This window comes from Orcinus orca, chromosome X (assembly GCF_937001465.1).
Source record: "Orcinus orca chromosome X, mOrcOrc1.1, whole genome shotgun sequence".
Lineage (NCBI taxonomy): Eukaryota > Metazoa > Chordata > Mammalia > Artiodactyla > Delphinidae > Orcinus > Orcinus orca.
In genome coordinates this window covers 28,627,349-28,655,298 of record NC_064580.1, presented here as the reverse complement: position 1 = coordinate 28,655,298, position 27,950 = coordinate 28,627,349, and the positions used below count along the sequence as shown (strand labels likewise).

Genomic DNA, 27,950 nt, shown 5'->3' with positions numbered 1-27,950 from the left:
GAGAGTTGTAACAATAATCAATATAGGCTCTGTTTGCTGTATACAACCTTTAAATCTTGGTATTCCCATTCTTAATTCTCTCTTATTTCTGTATACACATTTCAAGTACTTTTGTCTGTCAACTTCAACTACCGTTAAGAGTCTTCAGTTTTTATTTCCATCTCACATCTTTCTCCTCATCTCTAGAACTATACTTCCAGCCACCTACCATACATCTCCATCTGCACCATCTACAGGCTCCAAAATGTCCAAAGTACAAGGCATTATCTGCCCCTAAGACAATGCTATATTTCCTATGTTTTCAGGGAAAATTAATTGCTTAACTTAATTTTCTCTAGAGCTGGAAACTTAAGAATTACCTTCTACCTCTTCCTCCCTCTCTCTTCTCTGCTAATACATGTATTAAACTGACTTCTAAATTCTGTGACTTCTACTTCAAAAATTTCTCTAGAAGCTGTTGCCTTTTCTTCATCTCTATTCTTCATCTTCACCTCATCCTAAATCGTCTCCATATTTTGCCTGGTAGATTGTGACCACCTTTTTCCGTGCTCCTAACCATTGAGTCTCTACACTCACTTGGCATTCACACTGACCCAGAGTTATTTCCCTTAAAACTAATCTTCTGGTTTTCCTTTGCTCCCAGCACTCTTTTGTTTTCCTCTTGAGACCTGACAGATGATATGTTCATATGTAATATATTGCCAAAAGCATACCCCAATTTTTCTGACAATAAAAACAAACAAACTTGATTTATTTTCAGGAAAGAAAAGCAAATAATATCACAATTTGTGCTTGGTTGTCAGTTTGTTTATTTAGCAGAGGGACAGGCATGTGAACTTCATAAAAGGGTCTTATGCTCTAGCCACAAATGCTGTCCTTTCTCAAAACATTTTTGAAACTCCTTTTCTGGAACTACCTAGGGACTGTTTCATGACCTTCAGAAGATTGTTGTATTATTTTGTAGCCACACCTTGTGTTTGCTGAATAATTGTATTCAATAATCGTTTGTGTATTGAATGAAGCAGTTCATCAGATGTTGGGCACTAAATGGCTTTGGATTATTTCCAGAAACTTAAAAGATGAAGATTTGCTGCTGCCCTTGAAGCTATGTAAAGAATGTGATATGATGCTAACAGGACGTTTGTTTAAAATATTGATACAACCTCTTATTAAGTCAGAGACTGCTTATGATATATTTGTAGCATGTTATAGTCATAAATATTAACGCTACAAATGACCCTAAAGCCACCAGCTCAAAATTCTCAATTTACAGTAACCCTATTTTTAATCCCTCTCATGCAAAATATACCTTCTAGTCCATCTTAAGGACTAAAGGGGATTTGGTACATTGAAAAATTCAATCGGTTAGCAACTCTTTTAGGTACACTTCTTTTGGCAGTATGAGGACATTTCTCTAGGCTCTTCAAGATGGTTGTATATATAGTTGTAAGGCACTCTCGTTTTTATACTGCCGAGACCCAATCTTCCCAACTGATTATGAAGCATAAGAATTCTCGCCATCTTACAGTAGGATAACGTAATACCTGTAATGCGAAATCCTGGGGCTCTGGGCCAGGGAGTGTCATGATCCATACGGATCTAAAAGTTTCGTGGTGGCAACTGCCTGCTTCACTTTATGTCTTTTCCTTCAAAGCAGTTAGAATGTTTCTAGCTTGCAGGGATTGCATACAAAGGGAGACATTTGGAATCATTGGTGATTTACTGGTGTGGAAAATTACGTGGTGGTGCAACCCAGTAGCCATTTTCATTTTAAGCCAGTCCTGCAGTCCTAAACCGGGCCCTACTAGCACCCCAAAATATATGCTTACAAATGCCTCTGCATACCGTTTACCGATGAAAAGACTCTAAAACTGAAAAAAATTATAATTGTTTCCTAAACAAAAGTTATAGGACACGAACAGACCTTTCTTTTTTCATTCATTAATTTAATATTAGGGTATCTAAAATTAAAACAAATGGGAGAAAGTTTCCCTTGCTTCGTTTAATTGAAGCATCAATGTTATCAACGGCATCCATTATATTACTTTCAATTATATATGCATTTTTCATTGTCTTCCCATCACTATCATTCTCAGAATCTTTAAAATATTCAATAAAATATATAAATGAGCTGGAGTTTATTTTTAGGAAGTTGAGTTATTTTGAAAAATGGATATAGTCATCATTTGATTTGTAACTTTATCTCTCCAATTCTAACAGTCATCTGATGTGGAGATCTTTTGGCTTCATTCAGTTTATAATAGGGATTCATTTTCTTTCTGTAAACCGTTCATTCAGATGCATTTCTGGTATTAAAAAATATACAAAACAGGTATTAGTGAATTTTGTGGAATTTTCTTTTCAGTTCTTTTCAGTTTCCTCCCCCAAAGGGGGGGTCATTGAAGCAGTTCTAGGTGCTGTTTAACAGCACCTCTTTCTTAGACCCCTTTGACCACTTGGGAAGCGTGATACTATTCCTAGCTAATTGAGGCAAAGAGCCTGGCTCAGGTTCTTTGTCTTACGTGGAGCATTTTCAGATTCTTGAGGCCAGTAGATTCTGAACTCCTGGCAGCCACTACCTACTTCCCAGAGTCCAACAGCTTCATGTCTTCAACCCTGCATACTACTTTGTGTTTCTGTGTCATTTCTGACCCACAGAGCTATCTGTCTTGTTTCTGAGCCCAGATCGTGCCTTTCTGGTTTTGTGTTTTTATATTTTACCTACCGTTGTTCTGTGTTTGGAAGTTTCTTCTGTATTTTGAAGTAATTTTCCCCTAATGTAAAGTGATACTTACTTTAGAAAATTTTAAAAATTGAGAAATAATCAACCTTAACATTTTTTAGTACTTTCTTTCCTATTTTTGTAAATGTATTTTGCCTGTATCTATTTTTAAAGATTTTTTTTGATGTGGACCATTTTTATAAGTCTTTATTGAATTTTCTACAATATTGCTTCTGTTTTATGTTTTGGGTTCTTTTTTTTTGGCCATGAGGCATGTGGGATCTTAGCTCCCTGACCAGGGATCAAACCTGCAGCCCCTGCATTGGAAGGCAAAGTCTTAGCCACTGGACCACCAGGGAAGTCCCTGCTAATATTTATTTAACTTACTCCCAATTTAGTAACAATCGAAAGCATTTCCAGATTGGATTTTTTTTTCCTTTTAAAAATCCTTGGGCTTCTCTGGTGGTGCAGTGGTTGAGAGTCCGCCTGCCGATGCAGGGGACACGGGTTTGTGCCCCGGTCTGGGAAGATTCCGCATGCTGCGGAGTGGCTGGGCCCGTGAGCCATGGCCACTGAGCCTGCGCGTCCGGAGCCTGTGCTCCGCAACGGGAGAGGCCACAGCAGTGAGAGGCCCGCATACCGCAAAAAAAAAAAAAAAAAAAAAATCCTTACTACATTTTTATTAGGAAGGTAACGCTCAGGTATTATCTTTTAAAGAGAAAAAATGGATGGGAAATACTTTGTTGAGGTACATGGTGACTTATTCAATCATCAGAAAGAAAAGCAGTACCCATGTGTCTCCAGCCAATGTTTTATGCACTGGCCATTCTGCCTATAGCATCAGTATTCATCCAAAGAGATGGAAACTCTTCAAATTTGCGAGAAATCAAATTCCACATTCAAATCAGTCGTTGTGGGTTTTAAATATCTTCTAATATTCAGCTTCTCAGTTAGCTTCCTCAGATCCCTAATATGATACTCATTACATCATTCTGTGGCCAGTCAGTGTCTTCATGCCATAGAGCCTTTAAAGCAAGTCAAACAGACCTAATCCAAGCCCTTTTGGAGATTTTAACCTGCATTTCATAGATTCATGGCTACTCATACAATTCCCGAGGAGTTGTGTTTTTCTTTTACATTGCAAGTATTTTAAATCTACGTAGTGAAATTGAATTAGCTATTAAACATCAACTTTATGACAACCTCTTTTTAAAAATATTTAAATGAAACAAACCCTCCACAAAAATGACCAAACACAAATTGCATCCTGAGACAAATTAAGTGAGTAACAATCATGAATTCATAATGATTGTTTATGATTTTTATGTTTTTTTGATAGTGAGATATGATTTATTGATGTTTATTTTAATATGTAAGTCATACCTAAGTTGCCTATTAAAAACAGGCAGGCTAAAATGGCATTATTCTTTTTAGCTGTGAGTATAGCTGTTGACCTCCACTTAGAGCTGGTGTTTCAAACCCAAATCTGTGTCCCTGAGGCCTGTGCTCCCTTCATTGCTTTTTAATGGATACATATTAACTTGGAAGGAGGTTCTGGCAGCTTTTCACAGTAATCTAATCTCAGCTCTGTCCTCTTCAATATTTCCATCAGTGACTTGGATGAAGACGTAGATAGCATTCTTATCAAATTTGCCAGTGACACAAAGCAGAGAGAAATAGCAAATACTGTAGACAAGAGTACCAGGAGCCAAAAAGATTTCAACAACTTGGGGTGGTAGGCTGCATATTGAAAGATGAAATGTAAATATAAGGCAATACACTTGGTTCAAAAGAAAAGTAAAATAAAAGACACAATGCATCCGACTTAGACTGGGCTCCCTGGAAACAGGGAGAAGATTCCCTGAGATGGGGAGTTGTGTGCAGAAGGTTTGCTGAAGAGTGTTTCCATGAGATACATCTGTAAGGACGTGACAGAGGTAAGATTGGGCAGAGAGAGGAGCTACCCTGCAGTGAACCTGAGGCCTGGGCAGCTTCTAAGGGGAGATCTGGAATTTGTAGGTCCCCTCAGAGACGTCCTGAATTGAGGCAAGGGGGCTGGGCCTTTGTATTCCAGTATCAGCTGGTTATTGGTTCTGGGTCACCCTGTGGGAGAGGGCAACCTTGGATAAAACAGTTACCTACAGCTGAGGCCAATTTCCAGTGAGAGAGGCAGCTGTGAGCTGTTAGCAGCCAATATTCCCACCAGCTAGGGCATGGGCCTTGGCAGAGCGCCAAAGTATATACTACCCAAGTGTTACCCAAAGTGTGGTCCTTGGACTAGAAGCATTAGCATCACCTGTGAGCTGGCTAGAAATGAAAATGTGTGGGTCCTACCCCAGCCTACTAAATCAGAATCTCTGGGGATGTGGCCCAGAAAACTCTTAACAAGCTTTCCAGTCTCTAGCTCATTTCTATGCATATTACAGTTTGAGAACCACTGCACTATGCCAACCAAAAACATTCAGAATGGGGAGATAACGGGTTTTAGTGACAGTAATCTCTCTCTCTCTCTCTCTCTCTCTCTCTCTCTCTCTCTCTCTCTCTCTCTCTCTCTCTCTCTCTCTCTCTCTCACACACACACACACACACACACACACACACACACACACTGTGCAATAGAGCAGTGGAAAAGGAAAACTAAGGAGATATTAGGCTGGATAAATTCAAGCACGTCACGTAGTCCTAAGAATTTATATTTCAGCTTAGCAGAGAGGGGTTTTGTGATCAAGCTGTCCAAAGGTGGAACAGGCTGCCTTGTAGAGTTGTAGAAGTATTCAAGAACAGGCTGGGTAATGCCTCGGTGTAATAATTTCAAGCATCAGGTGGACACGTGACTTTAGCATCCTGATTATCCCCCTCCTATACTTTTCTTCTATTTTTTTTTCCCAAATGGGTCTCTGCCAGAACTAGTTAACTCAAGAAGGGGTACATGGTGAAAAAAAAAAAAGTTTAGGCATGATCAGGTTAAGTCAAAGTAAACAAATTTCTGTAGAATTAATCAGACTTTTATTACAGTGTATGCATTGTGAATACACAATATGTGTTTGGGAATGTGTGAGGAAAAGGATAGTCTATATAGTGTGCATACGTTTAATAACTTTGACCGTGGAACTGATTTCTCTAGAAGAATCTTACGGGCCACTATAGTAACTGGTACACTACTCAGTCCTCAGTAAGCATTTGTAAGAGAGATGGCATAGCATCCAGCCTAGGCTGCTGCATGAAGATCATTTCACTGGATGTTACCTAAGTAGTATTCTCAAGTGCCATTAGCTCAACTCTTCACTTGGGCATAAATTTATAAATTTGCATACTAATCAAGGGAAGTTGTGTTATTCTGCCTTCGACTCTACTCAGACATAGGCGTTTTCTATTATTCCCTTCAAACTATTATTTTAACCTCATATTCTATTAGAAGTTTAGGAACATTTTCATGGATGGATGGATGGTTAGATAGATAGATATAGATAGGTGGATAGATAAATAAGGGAGAGGGATTGGAGAGAGAGAGAAAGAAAGTAGAGGAGGAAAAGGAGAAGGAAGACAACTATGAAAACGACAATGACAATGATGACAGAGAAGGAGAGAGATCAATTCTCTGGCGCAGCATATTTGACTTATCTTTGTTTTCCTGAGACTTTCCACAGTGAGAATGGAGGGTAAATCCTTTAGAAATCACAGAAATAATCTTGGATCCCTTTAGTAAAAGAAGTGTCTATTTTAGCAAATAGCAATAAATAAGAGTCTATTATAATTGCTGGGATCTGCTAATACATATTTTTTTCCCCTGAAACAAACTCCATTAACCCTCCTTGATACTCTATCCTCATCAGCGTGTTAATAACATGGGACTAACTCTTACAGGTTTTTTTTCCCATACAAAACATATAATCTACAACCTGCTAATGATTGCATTTAGCCTAATTGTTAGGTTGCTGCTGGTGACAGAAAAATTTACCCTGGCAGATAGGCGCTTCTAGAAGCCCAGCCAAGCACTTGGTGTGGTGAATCACCCTCCGTATACTTCTCACTTGGCAACCGTTCCTGATGGATAGACCAATCTGCTCTGAGGAGAGGCCAGGGCTGCTCAGTAGAGTCTGGAGAACCTGAGTTGAAACACGGTTCTAGCAGGATTTTGCGGACTCCTTCTTGACTGCAAGCCCCTAAGTAAAAGGGCAGGATGGCTTACTCGGGCTGAGTTCTGCTCTCTCTTGTCAAACAACAACCAGGGAGACAGACATCTTTACAATTTGCTAGTCCACATTTCAAATGAATTTAACATTTTACATGTCTGAGTTAACTGAATGTGTTGCCAGTTTCATTATCAAAATATTTATAAGTCAGGAAAGGATACTGAGACACAGGGAGTCTATGACTTTCCCAAGCTCAAAACCCCAGCTTTGTGACAATTCTGACACAGAAATTCTTGTATTTGAAGAAAAAGAGGGAAGACTTCTTTTTCTTTTCCTTATGTTTACACTGAAGTATCATTTATGTGATCTTGGGTTCTCTGATTCTTTGAGAATTTTCTCACGTTGGGTGACTTGTTACTTTTCAATACTTCAGAGAGTTCTAATGCATACGTACATACATGTAAATAGTTCTATTAACTCTTTTCTGCTTTTGCCAGCATCATTGTGACGGGCTGCAAGAGGGCATCTAAGCAAACATGTGCCATTCTTCTTGGAAAAGCAAGTGTCTCTCCATTTTCTTCATCTCTATTCCAACCTTTTGCCAAATTTTGCTTTTGAAATGGGTTATCTGGTAGAGCCTAATGATTCTAACTTTAAAAGAAAAAGACTCAAATAGTTACATGTGTACTAGTGTCATTATTATATAATGAAAGTATCTAAGGTGAAAAGACTGATATGAACATATAGTTTTCATTTTCTAATTAATTGCTTTGGTAAAAATTAAGCGCTCACTCTTTTCCAGGTACTGCAATGGGTGTTGAGGACGCTGAACAAAATTCCCCTTGTATTTATGTTTATGAATACATATGCTAGGAGAGTATAATAATAATATCTTTTTCTCAAAGAAGAGATATAACATTCTATTAATATTGACTTTTATTCCTTCTAACATATATAGGAAGAATTGTCAATACGGTTATAATTTAAAGAGGGAATCTATAGAATTCTAAATTTACTTGCACTGGGTTAATAACCAAGACTTTTAAAATGTATCCTTAATACTATTATTGTATCATTTGAGTACATATTCCACAAAACATATAAGCAGTATTTTTAGTTCTAGCACCAAGGCTATGCCAGTACTTTTATCACATCATTTTTTATGGAGATTAAAATAATTATGTCACACATTGCAAGTTTTCAGAGCTACTTTAAAATATGCTCCAGGCAAGACATGATCAGGTGGGGAAAATTATGATATTCATATTTTCAAATGAAAAATCAGATACGTATGTGCCTATCAAAAACACTCCAATTTTACAGTGTATATGATGAGCTACACCTTTACCTCTAGAGACTGTCATTTTTCCTCTAAGAACTCAAACTACTTAATGATAAACTAATTATTAAATTAGTCCTAGAATGTAGTTACATAATGGTACAAATGTTGTAAATAAGAAAGGGAAAAAGAAAGAAACAGTTTATCCACAAATTGTTTGTTTCTACTGACAACATTTATTGAAGAAGGAAGGTGCACTAGTGACACACACAGTGGTCTCTAAGACGGGTGGGGAGTAGCAGTAAAGTCGCGGTGTGTTCTGTCATTCCAGCAGGGAAATGGAAGAGCTGAGCTCAACTTCAGAAAGTTGCTTGGGGAGCCAGTGATTTCTAAGTAACCACTGTAAAATTTTTGAAATTCACTTCAACAATTTCCTTGACGCCAAGTGAACAGATAGATGAAACTCAGCAGCGTGGTCATTCTGAATGGCATTCATCTTTCCTAGATGTGCCACCTCATTCATTGTCAATCCTGTAAACCGGCCTCTCCCTCTGCATGGATTTTGATATGGCAACTTTTTTTTTAATGTTAATACCTCTGTCATCTTTTTTTTTAAATTTATTTAATTAATTTATTTTCGGCTGTGTTGGGTCTTCGTTGCAGTGCACGGGCTTCTCATTGCGGTGGCTTCCCTTGTTGCAGAGCCCAGGCTCTAAGCCCGAGGGCTTCAGTAGCTGTGGCTCGCGGGCTCTAAAGCGCAGGCTCAGTAGTTGTGGTGCATGGGCTTAGTTGCCCCGCGGCATGTGGGATCTTCCCGGACCAGGGATGGAACCCATGTCCTCTGCATTGGTAGGCGGATTCTTAACCACTGCACCACCAGGGAAGCCCCCGATATGGTAACTTTTACTTCTTTGCGGTCACAGGACTCATCGAGCAAAATAAGAATTGGATTAAAAAAATTTAACTCCCATTCTATGGCGAGCAAAAGCAATTCATAACCACACTTACCTGACTGAACCTCAATAGGAAAGTGACCAAACTGTTGAGTAATCTACTTGTGTGGAGTTTTAAAGTGTCGTGCCATTATCAGTATTGTCGCCAGCATATACCTTGAAACCAGCTATAGCAAATCAGTTGATTAATCACTAAGAGGCTTATTTAAATGACAAAATATAAAGAGCATTTTTTTTTAATTTTGAGAAATCTTGCCAGTACTAGAATGAGCCAGATGCTTTACAGCATGGTATCCATAATTTAAGAAGTAGTCACTCAAAGGATTTCTAATTCCATTTCTTTATGATTCGGGTTGCTAGAATTTGGAAAAACACTCTGAGGTAATGACAGAGTAAAATTAAATATGTGGAGTTCATTGCTAAGGCTTATTTCTGATTATTTTTGCCAAACTTTGCTGTGTATATATTAACCTCGTGATACTCATAGCAGCGGGTGGTGGTGTTTTTAAAAATGTGAATGTATAGTTTTTTCTAGATAATTTTAAAGAATGTTGGTTTACATGAGGATTTTTTTTTTCTAAAGGTCTAAAGCAAACTCTTCAAAGATTTAATTACTCTAACAACAGAAAATGTGAACTTTGTTTTCCAAAGGAGAACAGAGCCTATGGAAATGTTGCTTACAGTAATCAGATTGTTGGCTAATCTTAGAGGAGAAAGACATCAATTAATTCACTGAGAAGCATTAGCACTATCTTTTCTCAATAATTCACATCATAAAAATTTGGGGGAAAATTAATTTAGATGATGTTATATACAGCATACATATAATAAATGAATATATATAGTAGATGAACATTCATTTATTCAGCCTTGTCTTATTTCCTACATGATGATTAAAACTTGCATCAAAAACTACTCTTTAAAAATCCATCCTAATTCCCACATAAATATAGCTGTACTATAAAAAAATATTTCTTCTTTAGGGATATCCATAAAATTAAGGATATTCATAACGTGGTGTCTTGGAAGAAATGCTCAGCTTTGGGTGAATACGGATGTTTGGGAAAACTAAAACTCGAAGAAGCATTGCCTTTACTGTGCCTCCTCTCTTATTTATTATTTCTATCACTTCTTATGTGATCCTGTCCCCAACTTTGCCTCCCTGCCTATTCCTTTTGATCTCCACTTCAGCCTCCATGGTTTCTCCATTATTTTCTGCAGTTGCTTCCCATGGGTCTCACACGCTTGGTCAGGTCGTATATTCCTATTCCTGCCCATGTATTCCCCCATCCCCAATGGCTAGAAAATCCTTGTCTCAGGCCCCTCCGGCATCTTCTTGCTTTTCTAGTTATTCTGCTTCTCAGCATTTCTTTTTTTCACTTTTTTAGCCTCTTCTTTGTCTCATCTGTATATTTCTGTCTTCTGACTCTGAGCTGTTATCCACTTAGCAAATGGTACATCAGGGCATTGTTCCTCTGAGCAGATCTTCAGCACAGCCATCTGAAATGCTGCCATGAAGTGAGGCTACCTTGCTATTGTTCATTTTTTTCCATAGCCTATGCAAACTGCCTTGATCCAGGTCAAAAAGTATCATAATTGAGGAAATAAAATGCACAAAAATCTCCTTGATTATTTTCCCCTAGAAATATAGAAGAGAAATGATTTTGAACCAGATACGTAGAATAACACTTGTGTCACGCTAACAAACAGTGTTCTCTTGTTAGCATCTTATTGTAAATTCATTCTATAGGACCCTGATATCTAGTAACTTTTCATTTCCAAATAATAAGGACCTATCTATTACTTGCAAATTATTTTAATATGTCTTTTACATAAAAGACTGTCCCTTCCGAAAGCTCTCATTTGGAAAATAATTTTTAAAAATATTCACAGTGTGTGTTTATGTCCCCCTTTCTAGTCCAAACTCTAGCTATCTTAAGCTTTGTGTATCTTTTAAAAAATAATAACAAAACGCCTATACTTTTTCATTCCTGTCAAAACAGGTTTACTAGAGTTAGTGAACTTAAAATAGTTATTGTATAAGTTAGAAAGTTGATTTGCTCTTTCCATCATGTTCATTGCCTTTTCACCACAGCAAAATTGTAAATGTAAACTTATTCCCTAGAAGATGAGCTGGGCTGCAATTTTCAGCTAATTGGGAGAAGCAGCCCTGAGTCGAGCACTGTCAGGCTGATTTGAGTCTTAAGATATGATGATGATTATTGTGTCAAATGTAATCAAGAATGTGGGCTCTGAACTGACTAAAGGCCTGGCTGTTTTTAATTCAGGTTCATATATGAAGTAGACCTCTGCTTCACTGGTAGTCACAGCTGGCTGTAAAAGTGAGCAATTTTAAAAATACAGTTCTGTTCTCTATGGAGCTGTAAGGATCAGGGGTTGGATGCAGAGGGAAAATATCCTCATTCTCTCCTTTAAAAATTCTATTTATTTTCAGTATAATGTTCTCATCTTGAAATTTCCGTGTAGCTCTGTATCAGTGGTTTTCAACCTCCTCAGATCCAATGCCAACCCCTTTCTTTCTTATAACAAATACTTTGTAACACCTTCCTTACTGTCATAAACTAAAATTTGTAGATAATATACCCTACCTACAGACACATTTTTTAAAAAGGGTGCACTGACTTTAATTTTAAAGAGAAATACGAGTCATTTATAATAAAATAATATGTATTTCAGTATGTAATGATTCAATCAGGATCAAACTAGAAGGTTCTAGTTGATTATACTGTGAATGCAATATCAAAAAATGTGGGGTGACACCGGTGTGTTGTATCGGGACTCAAATACTGTGAGTGGCACTGGCCATCCATAGTGTAATTTTCCAAAACGCTAAACAATTTTTGACAAAATTCTTAACAACACAATGTAAAATTTTCCTTGCATTTTCATGGCAGTTAGTTGCATTTATGAAAAAATAAGTGTGTATTAAAATCTTGACAGAAGTCTTTTATATTTGCATGTAAAATTGAGTTAAGTTCTAGGTTCAGGTGTTTATAAACAGGGTTTCGCCCTATGTGCGTATCTAGTGGGACATTCAAAAGTATTATGGGACTTGGAACGGTGTTCTGTTGTATGTGGAGTCCTCCATCTCCAGCCCCTCCGCACGGAATACCAGTAGCACTCTTCAAGCACCCTGTTAGTCAAAATTCTCCCTCACTTTCCAGAAAGCCTCTGTTGTGTTGTCTGTAAGATTTGTTTGAATATTTTTTCCCGACGAGAACTGATCTATCAATTAATGAAATAACATTATTCTCTGAGAACCTAACCTTTTCTTTCTTGGTGATCCAGTTGCCATTTTATAAGACTGAATGAAATGAGCAAACATTTAACATCTGCTAGATTGTTTAGCACAGTCTTTAAAAATTCTGTGATTATCACTGCAGTTATAATCTATTTCCACCATCTTTATTAAATGCCCTGGTCTCTACAAAAGGGTGGTGATGACCTTCCTTTCACAGCTATATTAATTGCCTTCTAACGAGATGTTGACAAATGCAATTGAATTCTATATTAAAATCACAGGAGATATTATTGTAGCTACCAAAGACATGTAAAATCATGAATGCTTCTTACATGGAGGCTGTGAGAGAAATATGAACCCATTTCTTGCAGAGACTAATCAGGTAATTTAGTAAAACAAACACAGATATACACATAAACAGAGATTTGTTTAGAAAAACTTATATTACCTATATGTTTGAGGCAAAAATAATTTTTTTCACTGAAGAATTTTTAGAATGGTAGATAAGCAGAATGCAGCAGTGTGTTTACATTTCATCAGGACATTTGACAAGGTCTTTCATTATACTCCTATGACTAAGTTGGAGAAATGCTGCTACGTGCAAGGTAAACTGGGTGGTTTAGCAACCATTTCATGCTTTTACACAAAGAATGTTGATTAATAGAGCAGTGTTCAGGAATTCCCTGACAGTCCAGTGGTTAGGACTCAGCGCTTTCATTGCGGGTGGGGTGGGGTGGGGTGGGGGCCCGGGTTCAATCCCTGGTCGGGGAACTAAGATAAAAAAAAAAAAAAAGATCAGTGTCAAGTGACGAAGGAAGATCTCTGGAGCTATGCCACAATGCTCTATTCTCATCCCTGACATACTAAATTGTTCATAATGATGAACACTTCCGTTATGTTATGTTCTATGTTATATTATGTTATGTTATTGGCCACTCCACATGGCTTGCGGGATCTTAGTTCCCCAACCAGGGATTGATCCCAGGCCCTCGGCAGTGAAAGCATGGAGTCCCAACCACTGGACTGCCAGGGAATTCCCTTATTGTTTTTTTTGGGTTTTTTTTGACAGAACATGAGTGGAGCTACAGAGAGGGTATCTGTTCCAATCTACGGGTGATGCAAAGCAGGGAAGGGAGGAATATGTTGGCTGACAGAGCCAAATGGGTGCCTGGATAGGATGGCTTTTAAGGCCCTTTTGGTACATGCTATCTCTGGACCAGGATCAAACTTACAGTCTATCAGAAAAGTTGCCAATCCAATGGATTCATTGTGACAGAACTTATTGTTTGCTTTGCCCTCTGTTTTTGCAATGCACCTAAAAATACATTGAATTAGCATTCTTTGCAGGAGTACATTTAATTTCTTTTTTCAAAAAATATATTGTTTTCGTGTAAGAGTAGCAGAGATTCAGTCACTGACAATTAAATGTGTCATGTTGCCCAGTGAAATAGTCCACGATTTCACTTTAACTGCTAGTACAAAACTTGATGAAAGATATAAGCTCCAAAGATTTAATATCCACACTTCTACAAAGCAAAACATAATTTTGTTCACAGGATTGCTTATTCTCATTTTTAAACACCTTAGTTATAACTGAGTAATAGTCTATTATGCAGTCAATTCTCTGTAACAAACAAGAGGATATCTATAAGTTACTGTGAGGTTCAACTGAAATAGTATATGAGAAAGCAATGTATAAACTTTAAAATTCTATACAAATATAAATTATTATTCAGTAAATTTGCATCAAGAAATAATTCTAATTTATCAGTGTTTTAGAAACAAGGGATTGTGACCTTCTCATTTTTAGAAGCTGTGCCTATTTCATTTTAATTTAATGTATTGAGTGTTAAGTGCCAGGAACTGTGGCGTCAATCCTTGTCCTCAAGGAATTTACAGTAAGTTCATGATGATGGCTGCTGCTGATGATGATAATGAAGATATAGAGCCTTTTATAAGTGGTGCATTCATAAGTAAGAGGATTTTTGAAAGTACGTGCAGCCCTCAGATTTATTCCTTTAGTGTTGTAGTTTTACTTGAAAAAATAAATCCTTAATTTTTTACTATTCTTCATAAATTTGACTTGATTTTATAGAAGGCCATCGGTATATTTCACATAATCTAGTTCTTTTCAATGTAGTTTCTCCCCATAGTAATTAAAAGTAAGAAAGCAGGAAACTTTAAATCTTTATTTTGATCATTAGTTTTAATTAGCTCAAGTTATTTGTAATCCTACAAGTCTTATAAATCATATCTGAGTCATTAAAAGGGATTGAAAATTAAAAGGGCAATTCTTTTAGAGTCTACCAAGACAGAGTCACTTTGAGAGATTAATTCATTTCCCAACCAGTCTTATTAAAATGTATCTATTTTACTGTAATATTTCTAGGAAAGAAACATATGAAGGTTTGGTTTTCTTGTTAGATCATTTTAGTGTAAAACATTTCTCAAAAGATACAGATTTCCAGATTATCTTGGTATCATTAGCAAACGTAAATTACCATTATGAGAAGGTCACAACCGTATGTACTATAATTTTCTATTATTTCATAAGAATAAAAATATTTTATTCCTGACTGTAATGCCCTCTTTTAAAATAAAATCCTCAAGCCTACTTCAAGTCCAAAGTGCAGTATTCATTTTAATAGGTCTCTAAGGTGGCAGCTGAAGGTGATAAGCAAAGGAATGATAATTTTTGTCTTCACACAAATACACACCATAATCCTAATTCTTGTCATAATCACAGCAAATGAGGTGCTTTTGAGCATAGTACTATATTAATATCCATTATGTTTACCTCACAGGGAGATTGGCAAGTCTACCTTAAGAGAGAATGTCATAGTGGACTAGAGCCACTTACGTTGGAAACTGCCCAGCCTCTCTGAAAGTCAGGTTTCTCAACTATAAAATGTTGATGATAATAACAACCTACCCCATTAACCTCATCTAGTTGTTTAACATATCAAAGGAGAAGATACACAGAGAAGAGCTTGAAAACTGAAGAGCATTGTTGTAGTGCAAAATTCTATAACAATAAATGTTGAATTTAAAGGACTCTCAAAAGTGCATTATTAACCACAAGAGTGCTGAATGAGGAATTGAGTAATAGAAGTCACAAATATTTAGAGACTATAACTTGAAGTTCATATCAGGAATTATGAAATCGTTCGTATTTCTAAATTCCATTGAGAGACCTCTACTGTAAGTTCATATAATCAGTTGATATGTTTTTAGCCACTTCTTTCCTTTTAAAGGGAATCTGCTATACGTTTGCCTTTTGATCTTAGAAAATTGAACCAACCTGCCTTGCTGTCTTCTGAATATTATATAACAGCATCTAACAATCTACTGTTCTCTTTATTTTTTCTAAGTTATTGGGGATGGGGATGCATATTTGTTTGCACAGTCTTGTGAGACTTCCAGGAGATGATCTTTTTCATTGGTTTTTATCCTAGTTTTCATATATCCTTTAGAAGAGAAGAAAGCTACTCAATCTAGCTTATCAACAATTAGGAAAATATATCTTTTAAAGAGATTAACACTACCAGTGACCAAAACCAACTTAAAGATTCTCATTATACAAATCAGAGAGAATTTATTTAGAGTAGAAATTGTGTCCAATTATAAACCCAACCCTAATCTAAGTTTGTATTCATCTGGATGGTAGTATAACTGTACATTTTTTCTAAAGGTTTTTTACAGTTCTGTAAATATCCAAAATAATATTTTGAGTCTCTGTATGTGAACCAAACCAAATGTAATCAATTACTTCCGACATTATTTTTAAACTTCTCCAAATAGTACCTTAAGGTATTATATCAGTAGAAAAATATAAAACACAGATCTTAGACTAAAGAATGTTAACATTTCTGTTAACATCCAAGGTAGCATCTTGAATACTGCACTTGTTCATAATATTTTGTATATTTTTTATCAATTTATTTTTCTCAGCGATAAATGCCTGAAACACAAGTCAAGTGAAGTGAGTAATGCAAAGAATAGTACAAAGTACATTTCTACTGCTGTCTCCTAACGTTTTCTTTTCAGAAATATCCCAATGCTTTTAGGAAAAGTGTATAATCATGGTTTTCTCTCTAATGATATATTGTGCAAATCTCAATTTTAAAAATGTCCGTAGAGTAAAAAAATAAAAGAGATGGAACGTGTATTTTGAAATTCCTTACATGACTAATAATACCTATATTCTCTTAGTATCCAAAGATAAAGTTCAGGTGATATATATTTTTTACTAAAATGTCTGTAGCATTGAAGAAAGTTTAAATAGATAGCTTCAAAACTGGTTTATCTTTAGAGGACTAATCTATTTCTTCGTGCAAGTGTGTTACTTCTGCATATGTCAGAAAGTCATCCTGCGTTGTCTGGGGTGACGAAAGATAGGAATGAGTTTTCTGAGAACTAATCAGCAATACTTTGGGAACATTTAGGTTGTGGTTTGCAATTAACTGTGGAGAGTTTGAGTAATTTAGTACCAGACCTCAGGAGAGAGGGGATGAAAACCTCATAATGCATATGTCGGTGAACAGAAAACCAGCAGATTTGTGTTGAAAATGGATTTTTTTTATGTTGAAGCAAAGACCGGCTAGATCTTTCTACTAGAGTTAGGGTGAGAGAATATCTTTGCATGTGTGGATTCCCTCTGGGTAGGTTTATATGTGTTTCAATGATGCCGCTTACGGTAAAGTAACAAATAGATAAATTTGTGCTCCAAAATGAAGGCCAGGATTCGGAGGCATAAACTTTCCTGCACTTTTCTTTCTTTTACTACAATGAATATATCAGAGAGGAGTGGACACCAATATCTATTTTCAGAGTTAGAAAAACCTCTTTTTTAGGATGCAAGACTTGGGCTATAATCCCAGTTCTGCCACTTACTTGTGTGCAACTTTGGGAAAGTCATTATGGTTCTCTCAGAATCAGTCTTCCCAACAGCAAAATGAAACCAGCAGTAACCTATGACATATATCTAAAAGGTTTCTGATTTGTATGAAAATCAATTCAATTAGGCAAACTTTTATTGAGCATCCATCACTGTATTTTAAGATAAAGCCCAGCTAGATGATCCCCACTTCCTTTGATGAGAAAAAGAAACGTTTAAGAAGATAAACATTTGCTTATTTGATAAACAAATGTTTATCACTTGTTTGGCAAATTAAGATATAAGTTCATGAATACAGCGTGATGCATATTACATTTGGGCTACTGGTAGGGAATCCAGATGAACTATAACCAAAATCATATTGTAACTATAGTTAAATGTTTACCTATGTGTCTCCCCCACCAGAGTTGAATATGTTAAATGCCGAAGTCCATGTCCATGTCTCATTGACTTTTGTGTCACCATCACCAAACATAAATCCTGGCACATAATACATATGGAATGGATGCATGGATCACCTAATGAATGAGATGTTGGTAGGCTTGTGGAAATAAGAATGAGGTTCAGATTTAAAGATAATCTGTGTGGAGGTTGAACCCACTAGAATGAAACATCCAACTGGAAGCATACAAAGAAACAGAGAAACACACTGTAAGTAGAAAAAATAGGGGATACCTTGTGAAATGGTGAGAGAATAAATCTGAGCATACTTTAAAATCTTTAAAGAGCTATATAGATTATTAGATTTAAATTTTATTTTCTATGCTGGACCTTACAGCCTTCATCTCACACCCTTTGTCAATCGTTCCATTAAAAGGACAGAGTATATTTCTCACTTTAGAGTTTGATAACAGAGGAGAAAAGAGAAACATCCTCTCATTGCCACAACCCTTTTGGGTCATATATCTAAGTAGATGTTGCCCAAAGACAAATAAAGCCACAGTCTTAGAATTGTTGCTAGAAAGGGAACTAATGGGATACTAGTCCAAGCATCATTGAAGGATTTGGCTTAGATTCACGCTTTTCATTAGTGTACATTACTAATAGAATTGCTGGAGAGTAAAAGGAATCCTTTCTACAAACTGCTGTATAGCCATAGGTAATAAAATTCTAGCTGCCCCTTGCAAATACAACGTAGAGTTATTTTTTTTAATCAAAATTCATTTATTTACTAGCAAACTAGTAGAGACTGTTAGGGTTACAGAGAATTTGAATGTCAGGTTAACTCTGGTTCTATGAGTAGTGTTTGACGTTGCCAGAAATCTTTTGGTCCAAAGTCCAAGTGGTTGCTGCTAAGGTACTCACTTTCTGTGATCTATGTCTAACAACAAAAAAAAGGGAAAAAAAGAAGTCATCCTGTAATCCTTCCCCTAAAAATATCATAGGAAATGCTAGTGGTTAAAATGCAAATAAACCAAGAAGGAAAGATTGAGAGTGTTTTATTTGGTTACTCCATGACAATACCAGGGCACAGACGGAAGTATTATTTAGTAGAAGACTAAGTGCTGTGAATTTCCCATTGTCACACTTTCAGAAACACCTGGGCAAAATAGCCTTCTATATCAGACTGAGCCTTTTTTTCCCTAAAAATATTCAATGTGTTTGTTTCTGTTTGCTTATATATATATTTATTATATATGTATATATTAAAAGTCCTATAATATAGTGCACTGATTAAATATCACCCATCCATGTATCTGATCATGGAATATTGTCTATACATTAATTAAGCTCTTCAGCCTTACCTTGGAAAGTAGTAGGTTTCCCTTTTCTCTTTTGCTTTTTGTGTATTAGGTTGACCCATAAGAAATTAGTGATATTCAACTTAACAGAAAATCTGGAGTCTTAGAGATTTATTCAGAGATACCATGGTGTGTGTGTATGAAGGAGCAGGTTATTACTTACCTGATTGCATCATTGATAATCAGTTCTTAAAAAGAAAATGGAGGTACTGAAGACATGCCTTCTGTGATTTTTCCCCTTTATGCAGACTCGTCTCTGGATGAGCACCTTCTTGGGCAGATGCAGGATTGCACTAAGCTTTATAGCTCCGGCACTTTGCCCCTTCAGTAGATTCTTGCAGCTCCAGCACTTTGCCCCTTCAGTAGATTCTTGCTTCTAACTGGTGATGATGCAACTCTGCCTTATCTATAGATCTCCTTAAAGGGCACCCAAAGGTGCAGTGGCTCTTCAGGGTCAATTGCTGAGTGTGAGAATCCTCCGTCCTGTCTCCTTTTGAGACCACAATCTGTGCAAGTATAGTTATGTATTTCTCCACATACATTTTGTAACAAGTATATTTTTCAAATTTTTATTTAGTGTGACAGTTCAGCAGGTCAAGTTCTCCAAAAGGCAGATCCTGAGAAAGCAATTAACGTGCAGGAATTTTTTCTGGAGAGTGCTCTCAGGATAACACCTGTGAGAGAGGAAGGGGAAGGAAGCACAGTAGGGCGGAAGGAGAAGCTGGGCTTTAATTCAGTTGCAGCCACAACATCAGTCAACCCTCCTCCTCTCCGCTCCCTTCCCGAATTGTCCTGAGTCGGAGCAAGGGGACCAGGCTTCTATAGCCCACACATTAACCAGTCACTGGATGCAACCTGCCTCCAGTTGCTTTCCTAGAAGCTAAAGCAAAACATACGTCAGTCCTGAAGAGGGGTCTAGGCAGACCCAGCACAGCATCCACTGCACCAGTAGTTCTCAAAGTTTGGTCTCTAGCGTCAGTGATTCTCAAACTTTAGCGTATATCAGGATCACCTGGAAGGCTTGTTGATCTACAGCTTGCTGGCCTCCACACACAGAATTTCTGATTCAGTAGGTCTAGGGCAAGGCTTGAGAATTTGCATTTCTAATAAGTTCTCAGTTGCTGCTGATGCTGCTGGGCTGCGGAACAGACTTTGGGAACCACCCTGCCTGTATTTATGGAGGTTGGTGTATGGTGCCCTTATGAATAGAAGTAAAACCTTTTGAAGTCACTGTCCCATTCCACACTCCATCAAATTCTCAGCTATTTTTATGCATTATAAAGCTGGAATTGCTGGTAATTAAAATTTGTTATATAAAAAGTACTTAACCAATGCAGTAGATTATACTTGTAAAGCATTATTACTATTTTATGATATCTGGTCATTCTTACTTTTAAAGTTCAGCCAGATTTTCTCCAGGGTCTATAATTTGATAATCTGGATAGGGGAATTAAAAAAAAATCTATGTTCAAGATCTTTTTTGTTTTTAATAGACTTATTTTATTTATTTTTTATGCTGCGTTGGGTCTTCTTTGCTGTGCGCGGGCTTTCTCTAGTTGCAGCTATTTTGCAGTGCACGGGATTTTTGTTGCGGTGGCTTCTCTTGTTGCGGAGCACGGGCTCTAGGCCTGCAGGCTTCAGTAGTTGTGGCATGTGGGCTTCAGTAGTTGTGGCTCGCGGGCTCTAGAGCACAGGCTCAGTAGCTGTGGTACACGGGCTTAGTTGCTCCGCGGTATGTGGGATCTTCCCAGACCAGGGCTTGAACCCGTGTCCCCTGCATTGGGAGGCGGATTCTTAACCACTGTGCCACCAGGGAAGCCTGATGTTCCAGATCTTTAGTTTTGTTCTAGGCCAATTTTTTTTTGTTTCTTTATGATTCTTATTATTTCTACATTTTTATTTTATCATATAAGCCATTTAAAGCCATATGGTAACGGAAAATTTTAAAGTATGGCCTATAGTCAGAGCTATTTGGAATGCACAAATATGGCATACAAGTACCCTTGACTCATTTCTAGTCTAGACTTGGCACAATTAAAGTTTAAGAATTCAGTGTACATAGATTGATTTCAGGAGAAAGGATGCAGCCTTAAGTCTCCCACACAAGCAGGATAACAGTCTCACCTCTGATCAAAGAGATTTTTCTGCTATTGCTGCCGTTGAATTTTTTTTAACATATTTCCAAACTAGAAAATATTCAGCCTGATGTTGTCAGTATTTCAGACCACGAGGGTATGGTTTAGGAAAACAGTGCCTTAGGGTCCTGATAGAGTTACTGCTCTTCCCTAAGGGCCTAATTTACAAAGCAGCAAACTCAGTGGTAGGATTTGGCTGGAAATCTCATTGTCTCGGTAGAACCCTTTCATCTGATTTATGTGCATCACATTTTAGAAAGTTATTTACTAGTTACTTTCTCTGGAAGCAGAGGTAAGTGGTGTTTCTCTTTAAAGACAGAGGAGCTAAGATGCATCAGGTGCAGCTCATCATGATGATGAAGCTGGTAATAAAATGCACAGTATCTAATTCTCCAAGCTTCCCTCTGCCATGAGGGAGTTTCACACTGCTCTTTTATTTCGTGTGAATTTGGAGTATGTTAGAATATATATCAGTGTCTAACCCTGCATTTGTCTTCTGCAATGTGACAGCTTATTTCTATGCCAGATTTGGAGCTGGTGGTGGAGTAAATCTTAGTGATTTGCAATGCACGAGGCAACCTAAAATATTAGGTTGAACGGGATGAAATTGCCCCTTTTGTAGGTCAGAAATGGTCAAACATTAGCAATTACACATGCTTCAACCTGTACATTTGTACGTTTCATGACAGATTATAACATTAAGATTCTCAGTGTTGTTGCAACGGTTCTGAATTTTTAAATCATATTAAATAAAAAAATAAATAAATAAGCAAATAACGATATTTTGATATTTCTCCCTGCATTGATAATTTGCCTGGAAACTAAATAAGCAGGGAGCCAGCAGTTCAGGTTAGCCCTTGAACTCCATGAGGTTTAACTGATTTGGCCCAACCAGAACACAAAGCTACCTTTCAGCTGTGCAGTATTCAAGTTTATTTAGGAGTTGATAAATAGCTTAGTGCAATGCTTCCTTTTTTCCAGTAGCTGCATCCTCATAAACCTATTCTACCCTCCACCAGTTAATGCAGACAGAAGATTTTTATCCAGTATGAGCACCGAAACTACACTGTGGAAGACTGTATGCTCAGCAAAAACCTCACCCATGATGAATAAACAGCTCTTCCGGGGGCTTTGCTGCCGCTGGCTTGGCAGGAGTTGTTTATTGCCTGGTTTGCACATCCCATGATAAAGTTGCTGCTGAAATAAATTGCAGTTTTGCATAATTATTGACAATCACATCTTAACAAGCAGTGTGTATCATATTCAAGTGTTCAATTTTTTTTAAATCCATTTTTAGCTTATGTTTAATCCCAGAAAGTGTTTGTGTAATAATAGAAGGCAAATATGGCATGTAAATAGAGTACTAATTTCCTCACTGCAGACAAAATTTACCTGAATCTTTTTTAGATGGGACTGTTATTGCCTCAGGCAATTTTCCTTCCCAAGCTATTATTATGTAGATGTTTGCTGAGGGCATGTGTGTGTGTATCCACAATACATGCATTATATATATTGTCAGAAAATATGAATAACTTTTCTTTAGACTTTTGTGTCATTAGGGAATTTGGTTCATTCCGTCTAAAAGATTAGAGAAATGAGAATGGGATGTGGGCAGAGGGAACTAACATTTTTGAGCAACCGTAATATGTGACTACATAATGTGTGAGGCACTCAGCTTTACATACAGTGTTGTATTTTCGCTCTTATCACAGCAATATGTATTGCAGATGAGAAATCAGAGAGGTTCAGTAACTTGCCATATCACACACTTGGTAGAGGCTATTGGGATTTGAACCCAGATCTGTCTGGATTTTAGGCTCCACTTTTTCCATTACGCATAAAATTTTTCTTTTGGAAAATATTCTCAGTTGTATGACCATCAGGTAATGAAAATTAAAGCTAACACAATTAGAACATGATAGTGTTATGCAAAATTACATTTTGTACAATGGTTTCTATGAAATACATGGTTTTCCTACTTCTGAGTCTTTTTGTTCTCTTTTGTTCTTCAGTCCCCTTCTCTTTCTTCCTCCAGTGTTCAACTTTCTGTTCTAGGTTTGCATTTCTCCTGGCCTGTCTAATCATGATTTCCTGCCTCAGGTGACATCAAAGATAAGCATGCTATAGATTTTAGGGTTTTACCTATAAAGATTAGCTTAAACTTTTGCAGCATATTAAAATAAGCTTTCAAAATTGACCATCAGAAACTAAAAAGTTTAAAAAAAATTTTTTTTGGAAAATTCACATGTGAACTTTCAAAAGTCTAAAAGTCCAAATACACACACACACACACACACACACACACACACACACACACACACACGCTATTCTAGTGGTTGATGCTTTGAAGAGCAGTTTTAGCAACAACTCACCCCTTTGTTCGTATATTACAATTTAGTCCCCTGGACTTTGCTCTTTTCGTGGGATTCACTGGGTGCGCCTTTCTGATGTTTGAGGAGAATTGCATCTGGACATTTGTTCTTTTGCAGAGTGAGTGAGCGAGAGACTGCTTTGGAAGAAACTCATAGATTACTGCAACAGTTCCCGCTGGACCTGGAGAAGTTTCTTGCCTGGATTACGGAAGCCGAAACAACTGCCAACGTCCTGCAGGATGCCACCCATAAGGAAAGGCTCCTAGAAGACTCCAAGGGAGTAAGAGAGCTGATGAAACAATGGCAAGTAAGTCAAGCATTTCTACTTTATCCCTCTTGTGAATCCAGTTGAGGAATTCTCAGCATTTGTCCTTGTAATTGATACGCTGTGGACGAACTAAAATAGTTGTTTTACATGGCCTTATGTATTTAAGCGTTTGGGCTAGAAGAAGAGAGACAGAGGAAAAAGGAAAAATCATTTATTATTTCATTTAATACCCCAGTCTTCTAAATAATGTGTGTTTTTGACCAGGAAAAACTTGCCCTTAAAGCTAGAGCTTTGATAAGAAGAAACTTTGCTCAGAAGAATAAATTAGGGATTGGCTTATTAAATTTGAAAAAGTTGCCATTTTTGAGTGTTTATTTAATATTTTACACGGAAAGCATCTGTATGAATTGTCTGTTTTATTTTGCGTTGCTAACTGAATCAGTTTCCCTTCATTACTTGCCAGTAAGTTTTGAAATGTTAATCTGGCATTTTATAGCTTTCTTCCTAACATGATCTGTGAAAATAAAAATGATATAGCGAAATCTGTCATAGTTAATGATCACACAATTTTCGACAATTGTTTTTCCTAGAAACAAGAATTCTTGCTATAAAATTTCATATGCATAAACAGTGAAAACAGAAGTTTCAGGTAGTTTTGTTTACATGAAGTCTTGGTGAGAATCTTGTTCTGTAGTTCAGGAAGGTTCCTGATGCCTACTTTCAGGACCTGACATAATTTTCCTGACCTACAGTGGAGTTTCGTTATGTATAGTTGAGTCTTCTGACTTGATGTAAGAAGTTTACTAGTACCGCAAAGAAAATTTGGAGTGTTAGAATAATAGGATCCATTTTTAGGACTAACTTCAGTTTTTTAATATTTTAAAATTATGATGAAAAAAGGGATAGTATATCCTAGGTTGAAAAATAATTCCAAAATCAAATCATATTAAGCAAAGTTTCATCTCCTCCCCTCCTTGTTGTTCTCCTTCTTTTCTTCTGTTTCGATAGGACATGTGATCTACTCGGATGCTCTCGTATGTAGAGTAGATGACAGTGGCAATTTAGAGCTTCTTGGATTCCTCATTCTTGCTTTATCATTATCCTCGGCCCCCACTTGCTCCCCCACAATGTGTGTTGAGTTACTTTGATCATTTGGAGGTAGTTTGTTTAGAACAATACCTGACTTTATCTTCCCAGGTATCTCCCATGGCTTGTGAATGGAAATGCAGTGTAAAGTTCGTTTTTTGGTCACTCTTAGATAAACAGTTAGAAAATGTGCTGCTGTAACATATTTGATTTATGATATTTCATAAGTAAAATTTTATTTCTCCTTGTCCATGCCCATAAAGCCACCCTAGAATTTTAGATATGTGGATTCACATACTCCCCTCAGCTATGGTAAATAAAGAGTAAAACCTTAAGTGGATTTTTTAAAGCAGATCCCTTTTAAAAATAAATCCAGTGACTCAGTTTTATAATAGGGACTTAATAAAATATTTCTTAAATTGATGGATGTCTTGTTGAGAGCAAAACAAGGATACATCCATCTATCTCCTATACTTTTTGTATTTATATCTATAGTACTTATACAATGAAAATTCATATACAAACTTCTCATCATGAGAAACTGCAAGATTCTGAATCATTAAAGAAAAAAACTGCAGTGTTTCCTAACTATGTTTACTGTGGAAGAATGGAGAATAAAGTACATTTTGTGTTTAGATTTCTGATCTCTTTCAAAAATAGTTGGAAATGATGCCGAGTAAACTTTCTTAGCTTATTCTATATTACTCATAAAACTGTATTTACTCTTAAAAGCCATATAAAACTCCCTTAGAGTTCCTGAAAACCTTAGACATATCATTTTCCCTTAACTATAGTAGGACTAAGATTCCAGTGTTATTTTAAAAGAGACAATTTCTCATTCCCTCTCAGTTAATATTGTGTCTTCTATAGATTCCAGTTGCCTGAGGTTGAAACTACATTTTATGGATAGGAATGACATTTTTAGCCAGCTCTGATTTTCAGTTAGATGGCTGAATAATGGTCTTTTGATGAAAGATTTGAAGATGTCATGGTAAAAACTCTAAACTACTGAAACTATTGATTATTGTTAATGGCACATTTCAACTGATAGAATTAAATCAAGATACTGGGGTTTAAAAGCAACAAATGGAAATTGGCAAGCTTGAAAGTAAATGAAACCACATACCTTAGGAGATTGCATGCAGTTTCAGTATTTCAGCTAAATCGAAGTGTTTGCTTTTTTTCCCCTCCGAAGATAACTTTTTTAAAATTTTGAACAAAAGGAATGTTCTGTAATATGTGTGAGGGAATAAAGTGTAACTGTATGCCTTTCACTTCGTTTGCAGAAGCTGGTGGCATTATATTCATTGTTTGATTCATGCTGTATAGCAAGAATAGTTCTTACATATTAAAAAAGGAAACTCCAAATGCCTAGCCAGAGCAGCGGCTCTCCCAACAGATTTCAATATATCTGTCCACCCAAAAGCAGTGATGTTTTACTTTATACAAATGCTGCTGAATGGGGACAGGGGGTCAGAAAATGGGTTTTTCTCTGTGACTGTCAATCGGTGTTTCTATATACAGAGACTCCAGCTCTTACTAGACTACCTGACTATCACTGCTTATCATCCACTTCATAGGATGTTTAATTCTCCCAGCAATAATTACAATTCCTGGGTTTGATAAGCATACATGTATTAGGAAGTATATGCTTCCTGAATGGAATTAACCTGATTAATTCCACTCTGAAAGCCATTAAAGTTTCTTCCTTATATTAGAAAAAAAATGTTATTTACTTTCCTTACTAAGAGCAAAGTCATTATGTTTGACCTTGTGCTTTAGGATGAGGAGATTTTTTTCTTATAAGTATTGTTATTTCTGACAGTATAACTGGAATCTTAAAGCCAATGTGTTTTTATAGAGTACCATATAGAGCCCTAAGAGGTGACAGTTTGAAAATTCTTAAATTGCAAATTTATTCTTAAAATGAAGAACTATATTCATAATTGAATCAGATTCTTCCTGTGTCCAAAACATTTCCTGCTTTGGGCCTTAGAGAACTGGTAAAGATGGTCGCAGTTCTAAGTTCTAACATAGAACCGTGGGTAACTAACTGAAAATAGTTAGTTAAACATGCAGACTCTGCATGTTTACTAATGTTTCACAAGAATTTCACCAATCTTAACTGATTCTCTAAGCACCCCCAAGAGATAATTGTAATACCAGCTTGTAAAGAAGGTGTGTGGGGATGGGTGTGTGGTGGGGAGAGATGGTCATAAAGGTGGCATAATTAGGGTCTTTTTCTCAGCAAGAGAGACTATGGAGCAATTAATATTTGAGATTCCCTCATCTGTGATCTGGGTCATGTCTCAGGCCGTATCTCTCAACTCACTCCCTCCTCTAATTTCATTTGTTTTACCTATGTCTCCTCCCACCCTTCCCCACCCACTATAGAAATGCTCTTCTATTAAACAAAACGCTTCCAGAGAGACAAGGTTGATAAATTTTGAATTGTACATCAGAGTACACCTGGAAATTGATTAAGCTACCTTAAATTTCTAATATGTTATTGAAATTGGGGAATTTAGCTTCTTCAGTGTTGCTCACAATGTATCTTGGCCCACTGATTCATTCCTAAGGAAGAAGGAAGAATGCAACCTCAGTAGCAAAATTAGTATCCTGAATAAATTGGATTGTTGTACTTCTAGGTGCATCTGAAAAGAGAGAGGTAATCTGAAGATCCCTAATTCTAAGAAAAGAAAACCCTCTGTGTATTCCTTTTTGTTGCTATAATTTGAATTGAGTCTTATATGTAGTTTTTAATCTTTCTCCTTTGGTGTCTAAAGATTATGAAAGTTTACCTTGATGTTTTTCTTTTGCCTAGTGATGTCTGCCTGCCATTTTTGATATACAAAACATTATATATATATATATATATATATATATGTTCCCTAAGGACTTTGATTGATTCATCAAATCTTTATTAAATACCTGTTGGATGCCTAGCATGGTGTTAGGACTAGCATTACGAACGTGCTTAGAGAGATGTTTTTCAAACGTAGTTCAAAGTACTAGGTTACGTAATCAATTTAATGAGTATCAATCCACATTTTTTTAAACAGAAAGGAATAAAATTAATAGAATAGAAAATAACAAGAGTC

General features: G+C 36.6%; 1 protein-coding gene across 1 annotated transcript in view; it reads left to right on the top strand.

Moving 5' to 3' along the window:
• The window catches only part of DMD (dystrophin), a 2,251,544-nt gene that overhangs the window by 1,720,558 nt on the left and 503,036 nt on the right, over positions 1–27,950 (top strand). The window contains exon 55 of the mRNA XM_049704774.1: positions 23,613–23,802. Within this exon, the coding sequence (XP_049560731.1) occupies positions 23,613–23,802 (190 nt within the window). The remainder of the gene's footprint in view (positions 1–23,612; positions 23,803–27,950) is intronic.